At 42.8% G+C, this 23,176-nt stretch overlaps 1 protein-coding gene across 4 annotated transcripts in view; it reads left to right on the forward strand.

Annotated features, from left to right (window-relative positions):
- WDR17 (WD repeat domain 17) overlaps positions 1 to 23,176 on the forward strand; it is a 63,611-nt gene that overhangs the window by 37,937 nt on the left and 2,498 nt on the right. For 2 of the 4 annotated variants that reach the window (XM_066631900.1, XM_066631903.1), the window contains 11 exons: positions 1,969 to 2,101; positions 3,554 to 3,645; positions 5,012 to 5,111; positions 7,861 to 8,000; positions 10,576 to 10,596; positions 13,281 to 13,392; positions 14,765 to 14,906; positions 15,028 to 15,130; positions 15,450 to 15,551; positions 17,530 to 17,628; positions 17,812 to 17,995. In XM_066631900.1, the coding sequence (XP_066487997.1) occupies positions 1,969 to 2,101; positions 3,554 to 3,645; positions 5,012 to 5,111; positions 7,861 to 8,000; positions 10,576 to 10,596; positions 13,281 to 13,392; positions 14,765 to 14,906; positions 15,028 to 15,130; positions 15,450 to 15,551; positions 17,530 to 17,628; positions 17,812 to 17,995 (1,228 nt within the window). The remainder of the gene's footprint in view (positions 1 to 1,968; positions 2,102 to 3,553; positions 3,646 to 5,011; positions 5,112 to 7,860; positions 8,001 to 10,575; positions 10,597 to 13,280; positions 13,393 to 14,764; positions 14,907 to 15,027; positions 15,131 to 15,449; positions 15,552 to 17,529; positions 17,629 to 17,811; positions 17,996 to 23,176) is intronic. The other 2 variants (XM_066631901.1, XM_066631902.1) reach the window with 1 other exon arrangement.

A 23,176-nucleotide genomic window follows, 5' to 3' on the forward strand; every position in this document is an offset into this window, starting at 1 on the left:
TCTTTCAGTAGATAAATTGGAGGTAGACAGACAGCGCTTTGATGCCTGTATTATGGCTGCCAGAGTAGGTAATTCTGAAGACAACTTTTTCAGTGTAAAATTCTACCATCATCTTAGGATCTGTGCCTATATGAACCACCTCGTATTATGCCTTGTCATTTACACCTTGTCAAAGGAGTAATCCAATGACCAAGAAAGGCAGTATATAAATACTGGTTATTATTATAATTAAGAACATCTTGGGTTAATGCTTCCAATCTCTTTTAATTCTTAACTATTTGTTTTGAAAAGAGAAACCGCAAATGGTTTTTGTGATAGGTTTATAACCCCAATTTTTTAAAATACAAAATGTAGTAGGAAAACCACCCCAAAGTTGAGATTAGAGATTTTTAACAAAAATGAGTGACCCTAACTCATTTTGACCCTAAAAATGAGTGACTTGTTAGGGAGTGACCCTAACAAGACCTGTAGAAAGAAAATGGGTGCAAAATTTCACAGTTTCTTCTACAAAACAGGCTAGTACAAGCATGTACATATAAGGTTGCACAGCAACATTTTTTAAGGTATCGTACTGCTATTGCCATTTAGTAAGCCATTCTGCATAATTGTTATGCAGACATAACTAACAGCAATCCTGCCTGAAGAACCCATTGTTTGCCCAGCCTTTTAAAAATGTAAATTGAACTGGGGAGAAAAATGATTTAACCTCTTCAGAGGTTCTTGCAGCACTTTTATGTCTTTCCAAAAGCCTGAGGCTTAGAAATGCAGATTAGGTTTCCTGAAATGCAGAGTAATGGTCTCTTGTGGTTAATCACTGATAGGAGAGTTGTTGAACTACTACTGTATCTGGCAGGGTTACTTTGAATGCAAAAAACAAAAAAACCCAAAAAACTCAGCTTGATTACATTTGGGTTTCTTTATCCCATTAGGAATTGTCAGTGTCACTGGGATAAAAATTCTATGAAAGATATATTCTCATTCACAGACAATAAATCATGAATGATAACTGGCTGAATGTTAGATATGTAATGGACCCAGAACAAAGTTGCAGCATTAGTTTTAGCAAGGAATATACCTCTGGGGTAGTAAAACCACCCCAAGGAAAGGTTGGATGTGTTAACCATGACTTAGGGCCCAATCCTATCCAACTTGCCAGCACTGATGCATCCATACCTGTGGGGTATGCACTGTATCCTGTAGTGGGGGGGACGGGACGGACAAGACAGTCATGAAGGCCTCCTCAAGGTATGGAGCTTTTTGTTCTCTTAACTTGTGGCTACATCAGTGCTGGAAAGTTGGATAGGATTGGGCCCTAATTTACTTAAAATATTTATATATTGCTTTTTAACCCCAAAAGCTCACAAAATTGTTTTTGGGCCAAAAGTAATAAAATTATTTCCTGTTCTAAAGGGGGAATCACAGTCTTTAAAAAAAGACACACCAACAAATAGTGCTGGAGTGAATACAAATAGTTGCTAAATCATCACTTTTAAAAGCCTCATTATACCCAGATATCAGGGGTATGGTTAAGAAGAACTGCAGGATCAGTGCTGCCTTTCTGAACTAAATCTCCAAATTTCCCTTTTCCCACCTGCTTTTAGCTGTAGATTACAGTAGCACCTGTGTTTGCAGAGACTGTACTTGTAGAGCAAGACAGTAATGATCCTGTGAATGACATCTTCAGTGATAAAATGTGATGCATTTATAATTATTAAGAATAACTAACTTAAACAATAAAATGCAATTATTTGGAAGTCTTTGTAAATTTTTGTGAAGGTCGCATTGAATCAAAAATCGTACATTTTTAAAAACCATGCTTTTAGGAAGAGTCATAGGTGTCTCAGGAGGCATCAGTGATGTCAGCTTTACAAAGTCTGTAAGCCACTAATATGCTGTAAATACATCTGATAATAAGAAAAACTGAAATGAAACTAAATAACTGAGATTTTTAAAATAAATTCTCATTAGGAGAGCTGATCAGTTAATTCAGGAAGAAAACGATGGTGTTATTCCATACTGCATAGCAACTGGTGACGTGAAGAAGCTTGTCACGTTTTTTACTTCAAGAGGTCAGCTTAAGGAAGCTCTGCTTGTTGCACAGGTACAAATGGATGTGCTTAACATACAAAAGTAAATGTATACATTAGGATGGAGTAAATCTGGCTATATTCACAATATTAAATTTGAAGGCTGTACAGGTGTGCGCCACTTAACAATGGGGATAAGTTCTCCAATCCCCATTGTTATGCGATTAAGTTATTAAGTGAACATTCAACCCAATCTAGTGCCTTTGTTTAAAAAGACACTTGCTGCCAAAAGCTAACTGGCTGTACAGGATACTGGAGTTAGATTTCCTCTTCTTTGCATTAAGAGCCTTTTTATTGTGTAAATTGACACTCTGCTGCAGGCTATGAAAGTCCTGACTGCCTCATTAAGAGCCTCTTTATTGTGCTTTGACCATCTTTATATATACAGTCCATCATTAAGTGGAAGGTTAAGTGGCGCACGACTGTATTTCCATATCTCATGTTCAGTTCTCTGCAATTTTTCCCATAAAGTCAATGCTTTATTTAAGAATTCATACTGTAAAATTTTACTCAAATTTTCTTGAAGTATTCAGTTTTGGCATGAGATTAGTGAAACTATCCTTAGAGGAAGTACAGTTCAAATGAACATGGAAACAGTGGATTGCTTTCCCTAAAGGCACGGTGGCTTGGAGTAGGCAATTCATTCAGGATTGTCATCAGTTGCACAAGCAGGGTTGACTTTAAGAGCACAAAACAGGCTATAGGCTTGGATCCAGGGTGGGACTGCCCAAGGGTAGAAGCCAAGAAGAAATTATCTTGCCTTACCCCTAGCATTACTCACATGCTAATGTAGGATGGAACTGTGAGAATAGTTAGGACTCATTGCAGATCTTATTTGTCAAATAGTGTTCTGGTCTCATCTGTGTCCCATAATGTAGTCCAGCTTCCATGTATCTTGTGTCTTTTGGGGGGTGTGGTGGCAGTAAACCTTGCAGGAAAAAAAAGTTTGGAATTGTAGAGGAAATTATTAAGGAGAAGGGAAGGAATAACAGCCGAAAGGTAGATTTTTCTGTTGTAAAGGTAGCCATCAATTTGCATTCTGATCCACAAAGTCATCAATGAACCAACATCAGCAGCCTTGTAAAATTTGGGAGTTCTCTCTAATAGGATTCTCTTGCAAATACTAGAACAGTGCATCTATTGCAGGTATGGATATGTCCTTGAATAGAAGCTTTATAAATTCTTTTAAACATTCACATTTTCCTTTTCTGTTTGTGCTCTTCTATCCCTGCTAGCAGACCAGGCAGCTTCCTACTGTTTTACTTTATTATATATCTATATCATAGAGCCTACAACTGACCATTTGAAGCCTAGATCAAAGACAGTTCTTTTTTCTGCATCAGACAGTGGAAGGCCTGTTTTCAACTAATGCAGTATGACTGCTAATTCTTATTAGCATAGTGTTGTTTTTACTGCCTGCTTTATTGTCAAGAAGAGAATGGTTGACATTATTTTACTGTTTCTAGGCAGCATGTGAAGGAAATATGCAAACATTACAATGTTCAGCATCAAATGGATCAGGAAATGTTGAAGGAAATGGCACAGAAGATTACAATGAGTGAGTCAGGCAGAAACATTTTATGTACATGTGTTCGTTATGGCAGATTTAAAAATTAGCGTACTCACCATGTTCATGGTTTGGAAATGAGATGATGAAGGTTTGAGGTTGAAAGCTATAGCACTGCAGTTCCTCATATTTTCTCTCTGAGAGGTCTTGTATTGCTACAAAACAGGGCTATTCCGTAACTGGAGCAAATGAGTAACTTCAGATTACTTGTGTACCTGATCGATTAATAATAGAAATAGACTTGCATTGACCTTACATGCTATTCCTTGATACATAGAATACATTTTTAATATATAATATACATTTTTAGTAGGGTCACCTGTTTATTGTGTGAGGGGGAGGATTGTGCTCTGTCTGTTCTCCCAAAATTGTGTGCTTGTCTAGCAGTCTTGACTCCCATCACAAGTCACAATTTGTACCCTTTTGCTGCAGCTGGGATCAATCCCCAGAATTCAAGTACTGTTACGTTACACCAAGGCTTTTGCCTTGCTGTGGCATGATCCCTTCTAAGACTTCTATTCAGTATCCTCTTGGCCTTGGGATATGGGGGTAGAAAGGAGTGGCTGTGGCCTGCTTGCCAGGTTTAAATTTGTGCTTTCCTAGAGGACCCATCAACTGTATGTGTCACAGTTGATTTATATGTTGGGAGGCCTAATCGTATTACTGGTCAGCACCAGCACTGAGTGTCATAAAAGTGCTGTAAAGCACTTTTCAACACCACACAAGCAAATGGCACCAGTGGGAAGGCTTTCCCATGGGTGCTGCATCCCACACAATGGCTACCAGGGCAGGTAAGTGTTGTGCTGGGCTACAGGGATGTGGGGGAGGGTATTCTAAAGGTCGGGACAGTTTGGGGCTAGAGTGGGGAGGGGGCATTTCAGGCCTGGGAGGTTGTGGGGATAGCAGAGCAGGCCTCCGTTATATCCTAACCCCTGTTGTGAGCCTGAAAGCCCTATATGGGGCTACTCAGTTTTGCATCAGCTAAGTAGCTTCCAAAGATCTAAATAACCCAGATCTAAGTAACCCCATTGAGCAGACTGAGTTCAAATTGGGATACCCTAATTTGAATGTTACTTCTGCCATGAACTTGCACGGTGGCCTTGGGTGAGTCTCCTTTCTTGTGTGACCTCCCAGAACCAAGATGGGGATAATAATACTTCCCTTACGGAGCAAGATAATAATGTGTGAAGCAGCCTGAACACTCAGAAAGAGCTTTGTAAATTTTAATAAACAGTGATGTTATTCATTAAACAATGAGTGGTGCCGGCCAGATTTTGAAATATTGACGAGTAATATGTGAATCGTATTGGGTTGCTTTATGTACATTAATCCACACGAATGTTTTTGGTTCCTATAGACTTCTGCATAAGGTCAGTAGAGAACTGGCTGAGTGTTACTTCCAAGATGGCTGCGCAGTGATGGCAGCATGTTGTCATTTAGCTGTCGAGAATATTGAGGTAAATAATTTTCTGTTTATACAGAATAGAAATAGTTACTCCTTATTTTGCACAGCCTCTGTACACGCTATATTAGGTGTAGTCCAGTGCTGTTATGTAGCAGTAAACTTAGTTCTTCATCACTTGGGTGATGTACATCAACAAGTGGTGCAGAATAAAGAACATATGTATTGTCGCTACTTACAAGACAGGCAGGCAATAATTGAGAACATTTAAAATTTATGTAATTTAGTTGGATTTTATTATCCTATTAAAAAAATTTGTAAACTGTTGGAAGTCGTGATATGTTCAGGACAATATAATCAAAATGCCACTATGCTGTAAAGCCCCTCAATGCTATGTGTATCTATCTGTCCAAGTTGTTGGAGCAATGCTTAGTGTCCCTTTTTTACCCTGCTTACCATAAAAAAGCAGAATAAAGTTTGTCTGGGGAAAGAGAACAAAAATGTCAGTAGTCTGGGGTTGGAGCTAAACTTGACAGAGAATTCCTGGCTGCCATTGGAAGCCGCCTTCTTCTCCCATGTAGCATAAAACTGCTAGCCCTATGATGAATTTTCCTGCCTCTGCTGCTGAAGCTGAGAAATACAGTAGGCGGCGCACAGACTCTTGGTGCAGCAGTGTACCATTGTCAGAGGCCCTTTCCGTTCATGGAAGGGGAGTTGTGCTCATGCAAGGGGTCCTTCTGCTTCCTCTAAGAGCCCTTGCATTGGTACAGATCTTCTTGCTTCCATAAGCATTGTGTTTTGCTGCCTCAAATATCTGGATGCCTATCCTTCTGAGATGCATGTTCATAACTAGCTATCTGGAAATTAAAACAGATTCCAAGGTGCCGTGTGCATTTTGACTTATTCCTGTTTCAGGAAATCACTATGCCCCAGAAAATCACAATAAACTTTCTGATGGATAAAGTACCCAATTAAGTATCGTAGTTACAAAACATTGTCACCCAACAAGCACTAGTACTCTTTCCTATGCTACCTGCCTTTAGGAATTAATAGTCTGGCTTCAAAACAAATTTCCCCATTAGCTGGGCCCAGACTTGTAAACATTATCCTCCAGCCTTGATTTGGGCAGACATTCAAAGAAAAAAAAACCTTATCCTGAGGTGTACGTTTTCAGGAAGAGGGAGGGAAGCATATTTTCCTAGACATTCTGGAGAAGTGCTGTATGTCATATTTGATACCACAGTGGTGTATGCTTAACCTACCAAGTTTCAAAAGTCTTTAGGGCCAAACCAGGACAGAGAAGTTAGAATTAAGTTTGTTTTTTTTAATTGATTTTTCCAAAACTGCTCATTTTGTTGATGCCTTTTTCTATGTTCACAAGTCAAAATAACTTGTTGGCTAAGTGCTTTAGACTGATGCAACTCTAAGAATTCGACTGTAACCCTACGTTGAAAAGGTATTAAGTGAGAATACCACACATGCAGATAGTGCAGTTAATAGACAGAGGGCCCAATCCCATCCAAATTTCCAGTGCCGGTGCTGCTGTGCCAATGAGGTATGCACCATTTCCTTTGTTAGAGAGGCAGTCACAGAGGCCTCCTCAAGGTATGGGAACATTTGTTCCTTTACCTCGGGGCTGCATTGCAGCTGCACATGTGCTGGAAAGTTGGATAGGGTTGGGCCCATAGAAAATCTATGCCTTGGGGTATAAATAGCCATTTAGGGGTCTGGTAGCAACTAGGCATCAGTATGTATAAACCTAGAAAAGAATTTATAGATAAAATTTATAGAAAAGGAGGTATTTAAATCCCATTTGGTGAGTAGGTTGTGACACTTACACAACATGTTTATACTATATGGTGAAGAGATAAAGACACAGGGCTGTTCCCTTGGGCAGCAGCCATACATGTAACACATAGTTTTGGCTTGTGTACAGGGCATAGTTGGAATATGCATATATTTCAAGCTGCAAGTTTATTTTATCTCCAATCCTTTCACTATTTATGGGATATCTGGTTATCTTTAGGAGATTGAATGAGTAAAAGCACTTCCTACTTAAAGTCTGAAGCTTCCTTAAACTGGTAGTAGTTTGGCTTTCTGTATTTCTTCCAGGCAAATAATTTCTATTCATTCAGTGTTGCTTAGTTTTAGAGAGAGAGTGAATCAAAATAAAACAGGCCCCACTCTTTTAATTCTATGAGAGTGATCTACAGTTTTTGGCTGGCTATTGCCAAAATTGTGACTGCAGGGACCTTGCCCTGGCTTCATGTGCCACACCCTTGTGAGGTCAGAGATAATCCCTTGCTCCCCTCCTCAGCCCAAACTTTAGGGTTGCAAAGCTTGTTGGTTTTGCCCTGGTAGGAAGGCATTCCAAGCAGCTTGTCAGTGCAGCAGCCAAAGAAATCTCACCTTTTTCACTTCCAATGCTGGAAACGGCAGTGGGAGTTCCTCACTTTAGCACTGTCCTGCCATGATGCTCCAGGGGCTTCTGTGACACAGGAGACAAACAATTTTCAGCCTTCCTACCAATTTTAGAGCTGTGTGGAGGGAGTGGCAATCACAGTAAACTGTGGGAGTGATCCTTGTCCTTCTCTGCAGCTCCAAGATTTGGATGAAAGGCTGGGGTTTGTTGCACTCACCATAACAAGTGCGGCAAGCAAAACTGGGGAACCATGGTATGTGAATAAATAATGCATGTTGTAGCTCTTTAACGTACCCTCGTAAGTAAATGTTAATCTGTTGGTCTCAATGAATCCTCCAAAGTGCTTATTACGCTTAATGATATGATTTTCTTATTGAGCAAGCTTGCCTTGGCAAACCTGATTCGTGGAAATGAACTGGAGTTGGCAGTCAGTGTGGGTACTGTCTTAGGAGAATGTGCAGCGCAAGCAACACATTATGCTCTAGAGTTACTAGCAAGAAAATGTATGACTGTAACAACATGGTAAGAACTTCTTCCTCAAAAGATTTTTTTTCCACCCTAACAGACCATAAGCATTGTTATAGAATACAGAAGTCCCATGATCTTAAAATTGGCTTTAAGGAATCTTTATGTCCTGAATAAATAGCTATGGTAGTATGGTAATCCTACAATAAACAGACACTAAGGTCCTTGTAGCAGAGAAATACTGTGTAAAATTAGCAGGAAGCACAAATAATCATTCAGCGAAACACAAGGTCTTGACACTGGCTGAACTAACAACTGCAATATTGTTATGCATGGGTGGATTTCTAAGTGGGTTTTACAGTGCTCTGCTTGAGTGACTGATGTACATCAGAACAGCACCTTTGTGGTTGCAGTTGCTTTTGTCACTTTAATGATTAGACTTCCCCAAGTACTAAATGGAATCCATTTACCTGAGCATCTTTTGAGTCTATTTTTTCAGTGCATGAAACTTTTAAAAAAGTGACAACAGTTCATGGATTGGCCATGCCTTTGGGGAAACTGATCATGTGGATTGGCCACAGCAGGAGTGTAGTAGGAATAGATCACTAGTTTGCACACAGCAACTTCTACTGACTTTTCTCATGCTGTTCCTTGAATATGTGTAATTCATATGATTTGTCCAACTTAAGGTCAACTTTAAATGGGCCAAGCCAGGGGTCATCCAGTGAGAAATATGATTAATGGAAGATTCAGAGGACAAAAGGAAGTACTTCCTCACACAGCGCATAATTAGTCTGTATGCTTGGTTGCAACAAGATGTGGTGATGGCCACTGGCTTAGGGTTAGTGGCTTTAAAAGGGAATTGGACAAATTCATGGAGGCTGGATCTATTGGTGGCCAATAGTCTTGATGGCTGTATGCTACCACCACAGTATGTCTCTAAATACTGGTTGATATTCATAGGGTGATACCTCTCTCCCTCTGCACCATGGTTGTTATTCAAATTGGAGACCCCACATCTGCTTTTAAAGAATGAAACTCCCTTTCAACATCCCACAATCCTGAGGGGAAAAAAGTTAAAATAAGAGATAATCTGCCCCCAAAATTCCATGGTGTGTGAATTATCTCTTTCTCCTTGATTCAGATAATGTGGAGATGTTTGCTATTTTTCACTTCTGCTCATAACCTAATTATAGTTGATTTGCTTATCTCTGCATGGACATAAATCACTTCAAGACTTTTTAAATACTTGTTCTTAAGGACAACCTCCCCTAACGTAACAAGTAATTGCTAAAGTGTCCCCAAGTACAACAAAGTAAACCAAAACCTGGAGGTTGACCTTTCTGTAATCGCCCTTTCCTTCCTTTTGGGGGAGGGGGCCTTAGTAGTAAAGCATGTGTTTTGCATGCAGAAGGTCCCAGGTACATCTCTGGTGTTTCCAGATAGGTTTGAGAGAGACCCCCCTGGATGACAACTGTGTAGATAGTCAGTGTCAACAGTGCTGAGCTAGATGGACCAATGTTCCAATGCAGTAGAAGGCAGTTTTCTATGACTTGCCTGGAAGCTGAAGTTACAGTCAAATTAAAAGGGAAGGTGTAGAACTATATAATTGTGTTCAGATGTCTCGAGGAGTGACCCAAGGAAAGCAGAATTATGCAAAAGTAGGTTGGTGGCTCCCACGGAACTATATTTCACCCTTTTAACTTAGAATCAATTTGAGTGGAAAATATGAAGTCTTCTATCTATAGCCATTTCTAGGAGGAATGGACTGGGTTGACATAGTATTTTCTGCCCCAGTCATAGTATACACTGACATGCCAGGGGAGCTTACATCTGACTTATTAAACATTAATTGAGCCTTCCATCTTTGCCAATCATATGCCTGTAGTATCTGATCTTACAAATCAAGAAGAGCATAATGAATTAAGCATCTAAGGAAAGTGTGTCACCAGCTTTCACAACTCAGTCCTTTTGTTTCCTACTGTGAGACTGTAATGCTATCAGCATGTCAACTTCAGAGTCAGGCTTTTAAAAATTATAATTACTTTTTTAGTTTGTATCTCTGTACTGAAATAAATTCTTAACTATATGGCATCCAGTATGCTCTACTAAAACAAGAGATGATGAAATAAAGCACAGCAGAGTTAATTGATGGCTATAAACTGTGCACACCAGTACCTGAGGGCTTCATGGTGAACTCACCAGTGTGCCACAGGATGTCCCTGGTGGCCTCTTCTTCTTGGCTTTCCCAGGCACTGCCATCTTGCAGTGTGTGATCCAAGATGGTGGTACCCCGGAAAGCCAGGAAGAAGAGGCCGCTGCAAAAGAAGGGTGCCACGACCATGGGAAGTTTGAGAGGTCAGCTTCATGTTTAGTTTTGTGAACAGGATAAATAGTTTTACTACTGAAAATGTGGAGTTTCTGACTCTGGACACCTAATCTGTAATTTGCATGTTGGGTAATGCAACGTGTCCTTTCATGTTTGTTTAAAAACTAAAATTATCAGGGTAGGTCCAGTAAATTGGGCTATGCCTCCTGCTTATTTGTATCTATCGTTCTGCCCCCACCCCTCTGTGTTTATTACTCTTCAAATTCTTATTTATTTGTTACAATTTGAGTATCTTTTTCCTAGCTTTCCATCTCTTGGATACAGGTACTTTTTCGTTTCTAGAGAGAGATTCTAATAAATCCCTCTACAAAGCATGCTCGGTTCGATTAGGTTAAAAAGAAAATGTCTAATCTTGGCTTGGCTCTTCTAATATAGCAAAATACCTTGTATGATTTGTAGCATTGACAGGCTCAATAGACTTTAAAAGAAGCATACTAGTGCAGGTGAGAACTTGAGCTCTAAGAGCAAGGAGCCTTAAGACATCCTTCTCTTGTCCCCAAGGAGAAGAGTTGAGCCCTGACAGGTTGATCCAAGAGTGGCTTGAAGGGATATGCCACCTGAATTGGGGAAGATTTACATACAGCCCATGCTAATTTGAACTTCTCCTTAAAAACTGCATTAAAAAAAATTGTGGGCACCTCTCCACACCTGTTCCTGCCACCATCCCTTCTCACCTGCCTGGCTGCTTAATGAAGCAGCTCAGTGGGCAAAGAGAGGGAGGCAAGGTGAAACACAGTGATCCAGGGCCTCCCCTTCCCTTGCTCACTGATAATCACTCCCAGTTCGCCCCTCTCATCTTGTTTCAATAGTACTGAGCAGAGCAAAAGGAATATGTAGGTGAGAAGAAGGAGGCATAAGTGGGTTCTGACTCCTCCTTACCCCCCTGGCTTTCTTGCTGTGCAGGCAAGAAGGAGGCAGAGCTAAGCAATCCTGATCACTCATGAAAGCAAATGACCAAACAGGATCACTGTGTTATAGCACTGTGGTTCTTGTAGCACCATCTCTATGACTGCTCGCAGCCTTGGCAGCAGAGGAAGAGGTGGACTGCCACAAGTGAAAAGCTGCCACAGCTGCCTTGAGCATCTGCTTTGGCAAAGGAAAGGCAGGGTAAAAATCTTTTAAATAAACGAGAGGGTCAGAGAGCCGATTAAAGTGGCTCAGTGGGCAGCAGGAAGAAATGACATGTGGGACACCCTTTGACATGCCCTCCCCCCAGTTTGCTGCTCAAAGTGGCCACTTCTGTCAGCTCTGTGGCTGCACTGACTCTGGGTTGACCCATAAGAACTACTGTACTTGAACATAAGTGCTCAGGTTAGAGCAGTGGTTCTCACACATTTAGCACTGGGACCCAGCGGGACAGAATGAGAATCTATCAGGACCCACCAGAAGTGATGTGATGACCAGAAGTGACATCATCAAGCAGGAAAATTTTTAACTATCCTAGTTTGCAGTCCTACACACACTTACCCAGGAGTAAATTTCCTTTACTATCATTGTTAAAAGAATATACATAGTAGTTTGTTAAAAGTGCAGATTTATAACATTTCCCCAAATGCAGTCACATATCATGGTAGCATCAAGTCTAATACATTAAAAATAAAATATTGAAATGAATGGGAACCCACCTGAAATTCTCGCAACCCACCTAGTGGGTCCCGACCCACAGTTTGAGAAACAGCGGGTTAAAGAATTCAGCAGCTTGTTGCTTCACAAAACCTAATGTTGTGCCACTGTTGCAGCAGTGTTTAATGCCAGCATTACAGACAGATAAATCTGCACAAATACTTATTTATTCACATTTTTATTTAGTCACATTTTTATACCACCCTTCCTCCGAAGAGCCCAGGGTGGTGTACACAGCTGCTTCCTTCCTTTTGTCCTCACAACAACCCTGTGAGGTAGGTGAGGCTGAGAGAAAGTGACTGGCCCAAGGTCACCCAGGAAGCTTTAGGTATCAAATATTTAAGTTCTTATATTACAGAAGAGCTTTTTTAGAACTCTGGATTTTCAAAGTGTATGCCTCTTTTGTCAGTCAGTTGAAGGATCTCACCCTGTCTATTTTAAGTGACTGAATTTGTGTGTATGCATGTGAATGTCATCACATTAAAAAATTCCCTTCTCCACTGATGATGGAGATTATGATAATCTTCCCCATTTTTAAATTACTACAGACAGGAGTCCTTATCCAATAAACAAAACCATTCCTGGGGTTCCTTGTATGTGTGGCTCTGATGTGCAGTTGCAGGACTTCCCCCATTCAGTGCATTGTAGGAGACAGCTCCGTGTGCACATTTCTGTTGTGGGCATTCCTGACACTGAATGGGGAGAGGGTCATTCATTGGAAGTGCCTGTGGAGTACTGGAAGAGGTGGATTGATTTGCAGTCCCACTATAGCAACCATGTGTTACATTCCAGTATTATCAGCTATATAATGCACACACCCCATAGTTCATTTGGCAGCTTACAATTCTGTAGGTGCAAGATACATGCCTTTAGAACTTCTAATAACCATGTCTCTACCAAAAGGTCATAAATGGTTTGCAAACAATAAAGGAAAAAAATTAGTAGCTTCTTGTTTTTAAAAAAACACATTTAAGGTTGAATGGGAATGGTTTAAAGGTTTAATGGGAAATCCACCTGAGCTAAATCTGCTTGTAATTTCAGAAAGGAATGGGCAGTAGTACTTACAAGCTGTTTAGGTAGCTCTTTGCCACTATCTTACAAATCTGACCATGCATTCTTTCACAACCATGCTTAACAACTTCTGAGCCTTTTCTCTTACCGTAGTATTAAGTATCTTGTAGATCACCATCCAGAACTATGCACTGTACTAAAAGTTTCATTGTTAGTCAAGTAGGAAAGGAACAGGAAATCTTAACTCTGATGTTGCTTCTCCCCTTGTATATTTTCTGTGTTATGACTGTCACCTTTCTTTGTTGTTCCTCCAGGGATTTAGCTGCAGACCTTCTCATGATGATTCCGAATAATGAACTACAATTAATAAAGCTTTGTGCTTTTTATCCGGGATGCACAGCAGAGATAAATGACCTACATGAGAAGGTAGGTTTGAGGCCAACTTATCTACCTTAACCCAAAGGAGGTTTTCTGTTAATTTAACATCTAGATTTGTGGTTCCCAAACATTTTAGCACCGGGATCCACTTTTTAAATGACACTCAATCAGGATCCATCTAGCTTACTTACACACGCACACACGAGTTTCACCTTATCTGCTCAAGCCTACTAGGGGAGGGCCTTCTGGAGCATTTGATGACCTCCATGTGGATGACCTCCACATTCATCCATTTTGGTGGGCTTGCGTTCCCCTCACCTGGCCTTCAAAGTGGGTGGACTGAGGAATAGATCCCTACTCATGAGTAGGCACACACATGCAGCTCAATTTCATCTCCCATATTTTCCTTGCCAGGTTGGTGGGGGGAGGGGGGAATGACTTCCTTCTTGCATGCTTTTTGGGTTTGTATTCATTGGAACCATTCTGGTGGCTGTTGTATTCTTCTTGGCCTGCCCTTCGAAGTGAACTGAGGCAAATTTGTCTGCTCATGAATAAACATGCATAGGGCTCAGTACATTTTCTTTGTTAGCCATCAGCTTGTCAGTTTCAGTTTCACAACCTACCAATGATCAGGTTGTTACCCACTGGTGGGACACGACCCATCATTTGGGAAACACTGATCTAAATAAAAGGGACAGTCAAAATAATTTTTTTCCCAGTTATAGAGCATCATAATAACCATCTTCTACATTATTTATTCATTCTGTCTCCATTTTCGTATTGGTTTTCAGAGCCCTATTTGTGCAGAGAGACAGAGGCATTTCCCATTGGACATGTTTATTTCTCATGCAGAAAAGAATGGGAAGCCTCTGTACAGATGAAGCTTGGTGTACACAACAGAATTGTTGAACTGTAACCTTATATAGTCTTTAATTACATCAGTATGAGAATAAGTTTTACACTCTCTGCTGAACAGAATTATCCTTCACTAATGCAAAGGGTGGTCTGTTTTTAGTTATACATACTGTTGACTTGACCAAATTAAGTATAGGTACAATTCCTATGTGTAGAGGAGTCCCATAGGATTCAACAGAGCATTATTTCCCCATCATCCTCCCAAGGCAAGCAAACAAATATTTGTGCAAAGGAGTGCATGTGACCATTACCCAGAATGGAAAGTCTGTGTGCACTGTTCCTTTCTTTCCATGTGCTGTGCAAGTTATTTATATTCTGGAGATCCCTATAGACATGGCACTTGGTGGAAGCAATGGGATCTTTTGAGTCCTGTAGGATTATCTGCACTTCTGTGTTATTTGTGTTCAACTGGATCAAGCCTGTTTTGTCAGAATACTAGTTTCGTGCCTTTCTTAGAATTATTTTTGTAAACGTTTGTTTCTTTACAAACATTTTTGTTTTTCAGTGCAGCCTACCAGATGTAGAAGAATGTATGCAGTTAGCAGAATCAGCTCAGACAGAAGGAGATCTATTTGGATCAATTAAGTATTATTTGTTAACCATAGAACCAGAAAAAGCACTTCCTATAGGCCTTGAGTATGTCAAAGGTAAGCATCTAAATGAGACCAGCAGAGCAGGGCTAAAAATATTCACTTGTGTGGTTCAGGTTTTTTTAACTTCTTTACATTTTTTAGTGTTAAGCTTTTTTTTCTTTTCCATTTATCACAGAACAGATCAGTAGCTCAGATTGGACCCTGGACTCCGTCTGTCCATTTCTTGATCTTCTAAGCTATTTACGCACAGAAAGGCTGCTGCTTCATAAATGTAGTGAGTAAGTATGTTTCTCCCCATGCTTATTCTAACTATTTCTATAGTTACATCTTATTGATATGTATTTATGTGACTTCAGTAGCTAGCCGATTATTTCCTCACATCATTCACCCTAGACACTCAAGCATAAGTCGATCTTGCAGATAAACCAAGAGCAGGTTTTGAGCCTTTTGCAACTGTGTTGTTGGCTTTAATTTGTTGTGTAAATCATTGGAAGCTTTCTAAGCTGTTAAAACCAGATATAAATAAATTGTATGCCAGTGATCTTTCTGTAACCCAGTGGAAACACTTCTTTTTTAATCAATATATTCTATTTCCAGATTTCGAAATGAGCTGTTAATATTGTGTGGTTACATTGGTGCTTTACTGGCTATTAGAAGACAGTACACTAACATTGTACCAGCGCTTTATGAATATACTAGGTAAGAGTCTTTAATTACTGCAACAATTGCTTCTGAAAGTCTCATTCAGAATTATGGTGGGTATTATATATAGTTTCCTCTTCCAAAAGCTTGTGAGCTTGCAAGTTTGCGATATGTCAGGCCTATGCAAACATGATTTGCACATATGACTTATTAAGAATACTTACATACTGCTTTCCTACAAGAGTAGTTCACAAAGCGTTTTAATTAGAGAAAAACCAACACAGTGGTGGAAAAACAGTGGTTGTCCATTGGTACTTATAAAAATTCCTTTGAAGTTGGATTATTCAAATACACAGTACATCAGTTCAACCACAGCCACTGGTCCTGCACAATGGCTGTCCATAGTTGTCTTAACTGGGACGCAGCATGGGCATACAAAAACATCCATTTTATTTCAGAGCCTGTTGAAGTCACAATCAGGGTTCTGATTCAATGTCCCAAATGGATCATGTTTCTGAAATCAATATGATCTTGTCTGATCTCAGAAGCTAAGCAGTATCAGGCCTGGTTAGTATTTGGATGGGAGACCGCTTGGGAATACTGGGTGCTGTAGGCTTATACCATAGTCTTCCAAGACTGAAGGTTGCCAGTCAATATGATAAAATACATATGAAATGAAATATTTTGTATTTTTACTGGTATTAATCTGAGAAATACAATTTGGCTAATAGGAAAATACTACTTGTATTAGTGTCCTGAAATAAAAGAAGCAAGAGACATATTTCATAATTGTAGTTTTGGCCCATGTTTTATGTAATATGTTGGGATCACAGTTTGTGTAGGTAGAACTGAAAGATGGGTGTCCAGTGATTAAGCTCCTCTCAAAGGGTTTAAGCACATACCGAGGAGGCCGATTGCCATTGACACCCTGCTGTTTTACAACTAAATTAGCAGCCCATACTAACCAAATTTCCAGTGTCCATGCAGCTGCAATGCAGCCCTGAAGTAAGGGAACAAATGTTCCCTTACCTTAAGGCGGACTCACTGACTGTCCCACCACCACAGAATACAGCACACACCTGTTGGCACACCTGTATTGGCATTGGAAAGTTATGACCCAATCCTATCTGGGCCAGCTAATAGTGTAACATATGTTTTGCCGGCAACTATGTTATGGCAGCCGTAAAAAGTGTTCTGGCAGCACACAGAGTAGTGTGCTGCAGGAGTGCCAGCTGGAGCCTTCCCATGCCCACAGGAGGAGCGCACTGAACCTGCTGAGGCAGGTAGGATGTTGGGGGAAGCCAGACAGGGTGGGAGGGTTCAGGACAGGGCAGCGATGAGGGTGTGGAAAAAGTGGATTGGATCTGGGGAGTGGCGACAGCAGTTACCACCAAATCTTAGCCTCCTTCCTGGATCCAATCCCATGGCTGTTCCACACAAATCTGTGTCAGCAAATTTGCTAACACAGTCCTCGCCCTCCATGCTACAGAATGAATGTTCCCTTACTCAGAGTTGACCTCTGCAACTGCACCCCTTTGAAAAATGCAGTGGTAGCAATTTTAGCATCGCTGAATTGACAAGGGGAGGGAAGAATAGAATTGGGCTATTAAGTTAGGATTGGGCTGTATGTCATGAAGAGCCAATGTTTGGTCCCATAAGCCTCTGAGGACCTAATTCAGGTTTCCTTGGTTTATGGAGAATGTGAAGCAGGAGAGTAGTCAACTAGAGGACTTCTGGTTCTCAGCTTTCTCTGAGGCCTGCTGATTAACATAAATGTATTTTTGTAAAAGACTGTGCTGGGGAGGAGAAAATAACTTTTTCCTTCTTGCTGTTACATCTGCAAAGGGTTCTTTAGAGGTGGTAGTGAGGTAGTGAGGTAGTATCTATGTTTCTATTTGCTTCAGGAAGTGCAATAAAACAGTCCATAGCATTTGTCCTCGGTTTCAAAATTTATTCAGGAAATAGTAGCTCCCCACACAGCTTGAATTGATATTGTCTGCTTTCAAAACTTTCATTATCCTGCATTCTTTTCCAGCCAGCTTTTAAAAAGAAGGGACGTGTGTGTTCCCCTGAAAATTGAACAACTCTCTGAGGAACTAGATGCATGGAGAGCTTGTACACAATTACTAAACAAGTAAGTGTACTGTGACCATAACAGAATTGTTTGTTGGTGTTTTGAATGTTTACTCTTTTGCCTTTAGTAGGGGACATATGCACCATAAACAATGTGAAATTGATGTTTTTGACATCATCTTCAGTTAGCATGTTGTGAGACATGATCCCTACTGCAAATACACAGCATGCTTTTCTTTCACAGGTCTACAGATGAATTACCACAAACACCTCCATCAGAATTGCAACAAGAGATTTATGCAACTCTGGTATCTCGAATAAAAGAAGAACCTCTGAAAGGAATGAAAGGACCCGATTACGTTATGGGATCTAACCTTCCTAGTCATTCAAATGCTCCTATCTCTTGCTTGACAGGCCTGAGGATACAGGTATTGGTTAATGGAACTGGGCTGTTCTTTGTGACAATTTAGCAAATACCAACTCTTTCTAGCAATGGCTTCCAAACCAAGGATTGCATCCCAAGCAAGGGTCTCACAGATGTTCTGAGAGTCTGGGGAAGCAGCATTCACTGCAGACTGAATGGCCCACTCATTTTCCCTCTCAGCTAACCAGAGCTTTGCAAGTCTATCACAGTGACATAATTGTTTGGTGCTCCAAAGCGACGTTGTTGTTGTTATTAACATATACCAACTGCATAGGTTAGTGGACTGAGAAAAACTATTTAGGGTCACTGTCAAAAATGTTTGGGAAATACTGTTTGTAGTAATATATTCATACTCATTTCCATCAAATAGCTTGAAGATGATGATGATGATGATGATGATGATACTACAGGTATTTATATACCGCCTTGCTTGGTTGTCAGATTTCTCCTCAGACTTTAATTCAAGGCGGTTTACATAGGCAGGCTGTTTAAATCCCCGTAGGGATTTTTACAGTTAAAGAAAGGTTCTATCTTTCAAGAACCACACAACATTTCAGATGGAACTTTTGCATTCTGTTATCACTTTCTGGCCTCCTCCCACACAGGCTGACAAGCAGCTCCTTCCGAAGAGCAGGTGGAATAACTCGGCTCAGCTTGTCAGCTGCTTCAAGGTCTTGCCATTCATGGTGCGGGTGGCCTTGAACTGGAGACCTTCAGATGTTATCTTCAGGCAATTGGAGGCTCAGCCCTCTAGACCAGACCTCCTGCCCCTGCCCCCTCCTGAAGATATTGAATGTTGCAATCCGTAACACACTTACTAGAGAGCAATTTCCAGTGAGCTCAGTGGAACTTGCTTCAGAGTCAGCATGCTTAGGGTCACACAGTATATCTTCTCCCTCTGCTTCACTCATTGTGATTTATTATGGATCTACACTCTGGTAAAGCTCTTCTGCATTAGAAGTATCTTGCTATTCCTTGATTAAGTTAACTGTCAGATGGGCTCATTTTTAAGAGAAAGTCATGTTAGCCATCATGTTTTATGGCAAGATACTAATCGCATGCATCATTTTTGAACAATTTATTGTGTAATACATTTCAATTCCCTGGTGGAGACGGGGGCATTCCTGACAGATGGGAATGTCCCTTGTCGCATCCTATAGGCAGGTCAAAACCCAAAGGGTGGAGTTCCCTGTGCGTGGGGACCTGGACCCAGATCATTCCTGCCTCGCACACAGGCTGGTCGCCCTTTGGAGCTCTCCTGCGCAGCGCGCCTCTTTTCTCCTCTCCCACGCCTTCTCCCCCCTCCTCGGGCTCGCCGGCTGGGGCGGCGGGAGGCTTCTCTGGAGCAGGCAGGCACGCTCCACTCAGCAGAGCTTCCAGCCTGCCTCTGTGCCTTGCCGCTCCGAGGTCCCTGAAGCATGGCAGCCCGGCGCCCACCTCTGGGGACGCAGCAGCAGCAGCCATTTTGGCGTGCCTGGTCCGCACCTCTCAGAGGTGGTGGCAGGGAAAGGGGGGCTGTGGATTTCCCCCAGGTCTCCCCAGTGCTAATGCAGCGTCCTGGGTGAGACTAGGCAGACCCCTTCCACATATCTTGAGTGCCCAGGTCTGCCTCCATGGAGGTGCAGGTGCCATTTTGTGCTGCCTACTGCTGTCTGCTGCTGCCTGGTCCCGGCTTTCCCGCCAAAACTGTAAGTTTTAACTGTAACCAGCAAGGAATGGGAAGCCATTTTAGGGACCTTGTTTGTGTCTTGGCTCTGGCTGGTACAACTGTTGTGAGACCTGGTCTGGGTGAATTTTGAAGTACCCCCTTTTGTGTCTTGGCTTAGGCTGTTAAATTGTTGGGTGTTTTTTGGCCCCTGGCCCCCCCAATATATCACCCCTCCCCCCCAAATTTTTAACTGCGATTTTTTTCCACTGAGCTCACCATGTATTCTGATGCAAGTTCTGAGTCCTGCCTGCCTGACCTGGGCACTTCACAAATACCCAGATTAGCCAAATCTTTGGCACCAACTCACAAGGCACCCAAGACTCCTGCAGCCCCTGCTTCCATAGGGAGCGCAGACAAAGAACACATTATGCAATGGCTGGAGGGACTTATAGATGCCAGGTTGGCTGCACACAGCTCTGCCGCTCAACCATCACAGTCCTCCAATGACAGCAGGAAGGGCAAGGCTAAACGTCTCAGAACCCCTCCCTGCCCACCTTTAGCCCTGCAGGGGTCTGATTTTCCCACTGCCTCACTCTGATGCCCCCAGGCATAAGAAAAGTCTTAAACACTCTAAGCCACGGGGAGCCACACATGCTACCAAGTCCAAGCGCTCACCAGTTGCTGCCATGGGACATGGAGGCCTTGAACTCAGTTCTTCTGAGGAACTCTCCTCTAGAGAAGAAGGAGAATTGTCTGGGGGGGAGCAGGGAGGTGCTGGCTCCAACGTGAATTGCCTTTTTCCAGCAGAATTCCTACCCAGGGTGTTGGAGAAGGTAATCGGAACCTTGAGCCTCAGTGCATCCACAGATGTTGAATCTGGCTCGGCTGCACTGTCCTCCACTTCAGGTCAGCCTCTTTTTCCCCAAGGGCCCCTCCGCCAGGGGGAAATCCCTGAGGCCTTCCTTAAAGTGATGGAATCTGAGTGGAAAACACCTTTGCATGGCAGGAGGGATGCTAGATTAGTTAACAAATTCTACTCCCTCCCCAAAGCGATTCTTGAAAAAATTAGGACACCTTCCGTGGATGCTCCAGTGGCAACTTTGGCCACCAATGCTATCATTCCATCAGAAGGGGAGGGAGGACCTCGAGATCCCTCTGATCAGAGGTTCGAGGCCAATCTTAAAAGAGCCTTTGAAGCCTCCTCCTTTGCCCTGAGAGCTTTGCAAGGGTCACTTTTCTTTGGATTGATGAGCTCTCTAACTCCAACCCTTCTCTTCCTAAGGCTGTCAAGGATTCTCTCAAAAAGATCTCCCTGGCAGTAGCATTCACAGCCAACTCCTCCCTGGACGCTCTCCAGTTCTCGTCCAGGGCCAGGGCCTCCAACGTAGTGGCAAGACACAACCTGTGGCTTCGCTCTTTTGACGCAGATCCTGCTTTGCAAAGCAGGCTGGTAGGTACCCCCTTTGTCGGGGGTAAGCTATTCGGTTAGTCTCTTGAACCTGTTCTGGTGGAAAATAGGGACAAGTGAAAGGACTTGCCTTCTGCACCCAAAAATCAGGTAAAATTCAGACCCATCCCGCCTTTTCACTCCTTTCGTGTCTCAGGCAAATCCAGAGTGCCCAACACCTCTAAGTGCCCAACACCTGGCGGGAAAATCAAATGTAGAGGCAGATTGGCTAAGCTGGAGAATGGGGTCTGCATCCTCAGACCTTCTCAGAAATCACAGCCTGCTTCAGCATACCAGTTCTGGATCTGTTCACCACAAGCGAAAATGCCCAAGTGGAAAGGTTCTTTTCCAGGACGGAGGATCCAAGGGCAGAGGCAATCGATGCTCTTTCGACCCCTTGGCCCAAGGGTCGTCTTTACGCCTTTCCCCGGTTCCTCTTCTGGCACAGGTGCTCAGACTAATAAGGCTATACAAGGTGACAGTGGTCCTAGTCACCCCAAACTGGCCAAGGCGAACCTGGTATCCAGAACTTCTACAGTTGTCAGTTCTCCCCCCTTGGAAAATTCTTCACCAGGCAGACCTTCTCTCTCAGGGCCCACCACTTCATCCACAGTCACACAGGTTCCATCTGACTACGTGGAAGTTGAAAGGCTAGAGCTTAAACGTCTAGATTTCTTTGAGAGGTGCATCTCCACCATGTTATCCTCTAGACCAGGGGTCGGCAACCTGTGTTTTTAGAGCCGCATGCGGCTCTTTCAGCGGTCTGCTGCGGCTCCCAAGTGGGGGCTGGAAGTGGGGTGCCTTCCCCGCGGCCGCCACCCAGCCAGCCCAGCCCCGAGGGCGCCTCTCTCCGGCGCAATGTGCTGCAGGCGCTGGCTGCTGGTGAGTGCGGGTTCGGGGCGCCGCACCTCCCCTGCGCCCAGGCTGGGCTCTTCTCACCCTGGCACCGTCCCCCCCCCCCAGCACAGAGCAGGCAGGGGGAACCTTTGGCTCCATCCCTCTGAGTTTGGCAGGCTTCGTGACACCCTTTGCCTTAAAGTCCCGTCCCCCCCACTGCAGAAGAGATGGGGTGACCGACCCTGGAGCTCCCTGGAGTGCGCCTGCAGGGAGTGCACACTTTCCTGGGAGTAAACCCCATTGAACTGAATGGGACTTACTTCTGAGTAGGCATGCTTAGGATTGGGAGCCGACTCTGGAATCAGCCCCTCTTTGTTCTTTGTGCGATTTCTCTCCTGGTCAGTGCGCTTGAGCATGGAAGTCAGTCCCTCTGAAACCGACAAGGCAGACTTCCCAAAAGAAGTCTGAGGGTGGAGGATGCGATCCTAATACTACACACACTGACTAAGGAGGAAGCCCCATGGAAATCAGAGAGGCGCTTACCTCTGAGTAAGCCTGCATAAGTCTTCCCATTGCTTTGATTCAGCACAAAGCAGCATCTGTCAGTTTTTTTCCCCTCCCCTGACTCCACTTTGGAGTCAAATGAAATCCCATTGATTTTAACACACTATAGTTTTTTTTATACATAGCATAAAGGTAAAAAAACTATATATGCAGTGTTATCTTCATTTTAGATGTCAAGAGGCTTTTGTGGCTCCCAAGGTTTTCTTTTATCCGGAAAACAGGTCTAAATGACTCTTTGAATGTTTAAGGTTGCCGACCCCTGCTCTAGACGGTCTTCCACAAGAAGGGTTTATAGAACCACATGGAAGAGGTTTAGCTTGTGGTGTAGAGAAAAGAATCTTGACCCCAGCTCCCCGTCAGTTTCTGTTATTCTTGACTTCCTACAGGACTGGATGGAGAAGGGCCTCAAAACTTCTATCCTGCTGCGCCAGGTGTGAGCAATTCAAGGCACTCTGGGAGCAGGAGGCCATCTGTCTCTACTGATGCACCCCCATGTTAAGCATTTTTTAAAGGGGGTGGCTCTTCTTAATCCTCCCCCCATTCATAGGGTACCAACCTGGGACCTTTTCAAAGTTCTTACAGCTCTATCTAGTGCCCCCTTTGAGCCTCTGGCTACAATTCCTTTAAAAATGATCTCCATAAAGACTGCCTTCCTTGTGGCTATCACCTCTGCTCGTGGAGTCTTGGAA

The sequence above is a fragment of the Tiliqua scincoides genome, chromosome 6 (assembly GCF_035046505.1).
Source record: "Tiliqua scincoides isolate rTilSci1 chromosome 6, rTilSci1.hap2, whole genome shotgun sequence".
Classification (NCBI taxonomy): domain Eukaryota; kingdom Metazoa; phylum Chordata; class Lepidosauria; order Squamata; family Scincidae; genus Tiliqua; species Tiliqua scincoides.